This window comes from Colias eurytheme, chromosome 26, assembly GCF_061535395.1.
Source record: "Colias eurytheme isolate Ceu_HAF_F1 chromosome 26, ilColEury1 Martin Lab GWU primary, whole genome shotgun sequence".
NCBI lineage: Eukaryota > Metazoa > Arthropoda > Insecta > Lepidoptera > Pieridae > Colias > Colias eurytheme.
Window position 1 is genome coordinate 1,630,607 of NC_143005.1, and position 3,505 is coordinate 1,634,111.

At 34.4% G+C, this 3,505-nt stretch overlaps 1 protein-coding gene across 1 annotated transcript; it reads left to right on the top strand.

Annotated features, from left to right (window-relative positions):
* Positions 1-383: 383 nt before the first annotated feature.
* Positions 384-1,987, top strand: LOC149897028 (uncharacterized). Its single transcript, XM_090116796.1, has one exon. It carries the CDS (start codon positions 661-663, stop codon positions 1,582-1,584), a length of 924 nt encoding a protein of 307 aa, XP_089972922.1. The 5' UTR covers positions 384-660; the 3' UTR covers positions 1,585-1,987.
* The last annotated feature ends 1,518 nt before the right edge of the window (positions 1,988-3,505 follow it).

Genomic DNA, 3,505 nt, shown 5'->3' on the forward strand with positions numbered 1-3,505 from the left:
TCATCAATAGTATTCCATGATTAACGCTATCGATAGTATCGATAATATCGATACTATCGATAGTGCTATCGATATTCTGACTTATTTTCAAGGTCAACTATCGATAGTCAAACTATCGATAGTTCGGCAACACTAGCTGCAACAATCGTAATCTCTAACCCCAAATACTAACGCTTTGTAAAAAACGCCAGCCTCATCATCCTTAAATAAGCCATATAAAGCAATGACGTCATAAAGCCTTCCCCTTCCCTCCTCGGACAGCAAGACGAGTGGACGTGTGTTGAAATAATTTTGAATCTTAAATTAAAACTTACCAAATTTCGAATAAACAATAGTAATAACATTAAAACTTTATTAATATCAAATAAAAAATAATAACTTAAACACAAACAGTTAAGTTATAAAGTGTAAACAAATACGAACTCCCCGAATTGCGTGGCATCCTTGTACTTCAGTGAAGATAAACAGTGAGTAAACATCATCTTCGTATCTTTCTCACACTTCAAGTAGCGGCTCGCTGCAAGATAACGCTATAGCGCGCGCTTCAAGAGCAAGAGAGAAGCACAGTAATATCGTCACATTAATCTTTACGTTCTACCCTGTAAAGACTCGCACTTTTAGTGATACAGTCGATATAATTATATTTAAATAGATCCTACCATGTATCGTTCACCGCCGAATACATCTAAAACGCTATCTGCACCGGAATTAAATTTATCTTCGGATGAGAATGACGCACAAGCGAATATTACATTAAGATGTGAAAAACGGCGTCGACTGTCTGGAGGTGAAATTGATGAATTCGCGATGTTTAAGTCTGAAATGCAGGAGCTACTTCAAAAAATGTTCAACAAAATGTTAATAAATCAGAACCTTCGCTTAGATAAATTAGAAAAAAGTATAGCCGAGATGGATAAAAATATATCTTCAGTGATTAAAACAAATAACGACATCGAGTCATCGATAAATTTCTTGTCGGAAAAAATCGAAAACTTGCACGACCAAATAAAAATAATTAAAAATGAGTCAAAAGAGTTTAATATAAGATTTAGTACCATAGATGCAAGGCTGAACAGTCTAGAAAAAAGCAATAGGATTACTAGCATTGAAATCAGGAAAATTCCAAAAAAAGTGAACGAGAAGAAGAACGAACTATTCTCAATTGCTAATAACTTATTGAACACTCTTCGTTTAGAATCATCCAATATTAACATACGAGATGTCTATCGTCTACCAAGCCGAAAGGAAGCACGGGAGTCAACTTTGATTGTGGAGTTCCCAGACACAAATGTTAAAGACATAGTCATAGAAGCAGTTAAAAAATTTAACAGACAGACAGGAAGTCCTAAACTTAACACTAATCACTTCGGCTTTGAGGGACAGCCCATTCCTGTGTATATTTCGGATTTCCTAACCCAATTAGACAAACGTTTGTTCTATCACTCGAGGGAATTCGCTAAATCAGAAGGTTATGCTTTTTGCTGGATGACCAATGGCCGGATTTACCTACGCAAAAAAGAAGGTGCTCCACATATTTATATTAAAAATGAAGAACAACTCAACCAACTTAAAAATAAGATGTGACTAGTTTTTGTGTACCTTGTTGCTCGATTGTTATCAATTATTATGATTCCTTTAAATATAAATAAGCTTAGTTTAACTATATTTAAATCCAAATTCCAATACATTAATTATTACTATACTCTTTACAGAAACACATTCATAAACACACTTACAATAAATCTATGCATCTGTAACAAATACAATCTATATTACAACTATAATTCATCAAAACACATTTTATTGCGCCTATGCGTAAAACCCGAGCAAATGTTTTTCAAGTGGTGTATTCACTGTACTGTACGCCAGGCGTATAGTTTTTGTTTGTATACCGGGAGGCTATCATATTTTATCAATCTCAAGTATAATATTACCGTTTCTAGTATAGATTTTGTCTCGCTTCTTCATATCCGCACTTCATCATCTAAATTAAATAATAATATGCAGTCTTCGCGACTCGTTTTTCACCGAAATGCTTCTGACAATAATATCTTGAATGCATGCTATTCTTTGTGGGCAAATGACTTAGTGACATTTCTAAATAAAATTAAACATTCAACATCCTAATAAATGATATAGCGTCCGACATTGAAAATTGTACTAAAATAACATGTGTTAATATTGATACTTACTCGGAATGTCGATATGTACTTGGTTTGCATTCGAGACGCGGTTTCTGTATTTTTACTACGAACATAAGAAGCATAAATTGTAATTTTGACAATCTTGTAGCTTGCATTAGTGCAATGGACTTACAATTGGATGTTATAGTGCTTACCGAATGCTGGACAAACGCAGAGAGCTCTCCACCGTTATTAGCGCATTATAACATGTTTTATTCTAGGAATAGCCTCAACCAAAATGACGGCATTGTGGCATATGTAAGAAGTGAATGGAATAGTACTTGTCATGAACCGGTCATGGCAGAAGGTAACTGCTTAGTGCTCACCGTGAATAATAATTATAGTATAATTTGCTCTTATAGACCCCCTAGCTTCACTAATCCTTATCCCTATCTACAGTCACTAGATCTAATATTACAGCAAATCAACACTAAAGATATTGTATTCACCGGTGATATTAACTTAGATACAATAAATGATAATATAAGTAACCATACCAATGAATATTTAAATCTTATGGCAATGCATGGTCTCCTTCCAGGTATCAACAAACCAACACGGAATAATGCTTGCCTTGACCATTTCATGATCAAATCTGCAAAACCCTGCCATACTGCTACATTGCCAGAACTTACCGACCATAAACCTATTATTCTTTTCATCGATGAACCGTCACAAACAAAAACACAACCTAAAAAGACTTGTAAAATAGACATGCAAAAACTAGACGTATTACTTGAAAAAAGACCTTGGTTGAATTTTAAATTTTATGACTTAACGGATACTAACATTGCAACAAAAATACTTCTAACCTGTATAAATGACGCTATTCGAGAGAGCACTAAAGATAATAAGATCCCAAAAAATAAGCAAATATTAAAGCCCTGGATTACACCAGGGATCCTGAGGTCAATAAGAAAAAGAGACGTATTGCACAAGAAGATAAAGAAAAACCCAAATGACACCGAAATGCGTGGCAAATACTTACGCTATAGAAACATCTGCGGTAAAATTCTTAAAACACAAAAACACTTATATTATAAAACTCAATTAATCTCAAATAAAGGTAATATAAAAAAGACTTGGAATACAATCAAAGAAATCTGTAATATTCACAAACGCAAAGATAGTACACATAATTTACTCTCACTAAAACCCTCTCCAATTGAGTCACTTGATACAACTAACACGTTTTTTGCACATGTAGGGCAGAATCTAGCGAATAAGATTATCAATACTATTAATTGCTCCGAATATGAGCTCACAAGAAAGGCGGGTTGTAGCAATGGGCCTCTGCACTCCATGGCTTTCACTCCAACGGA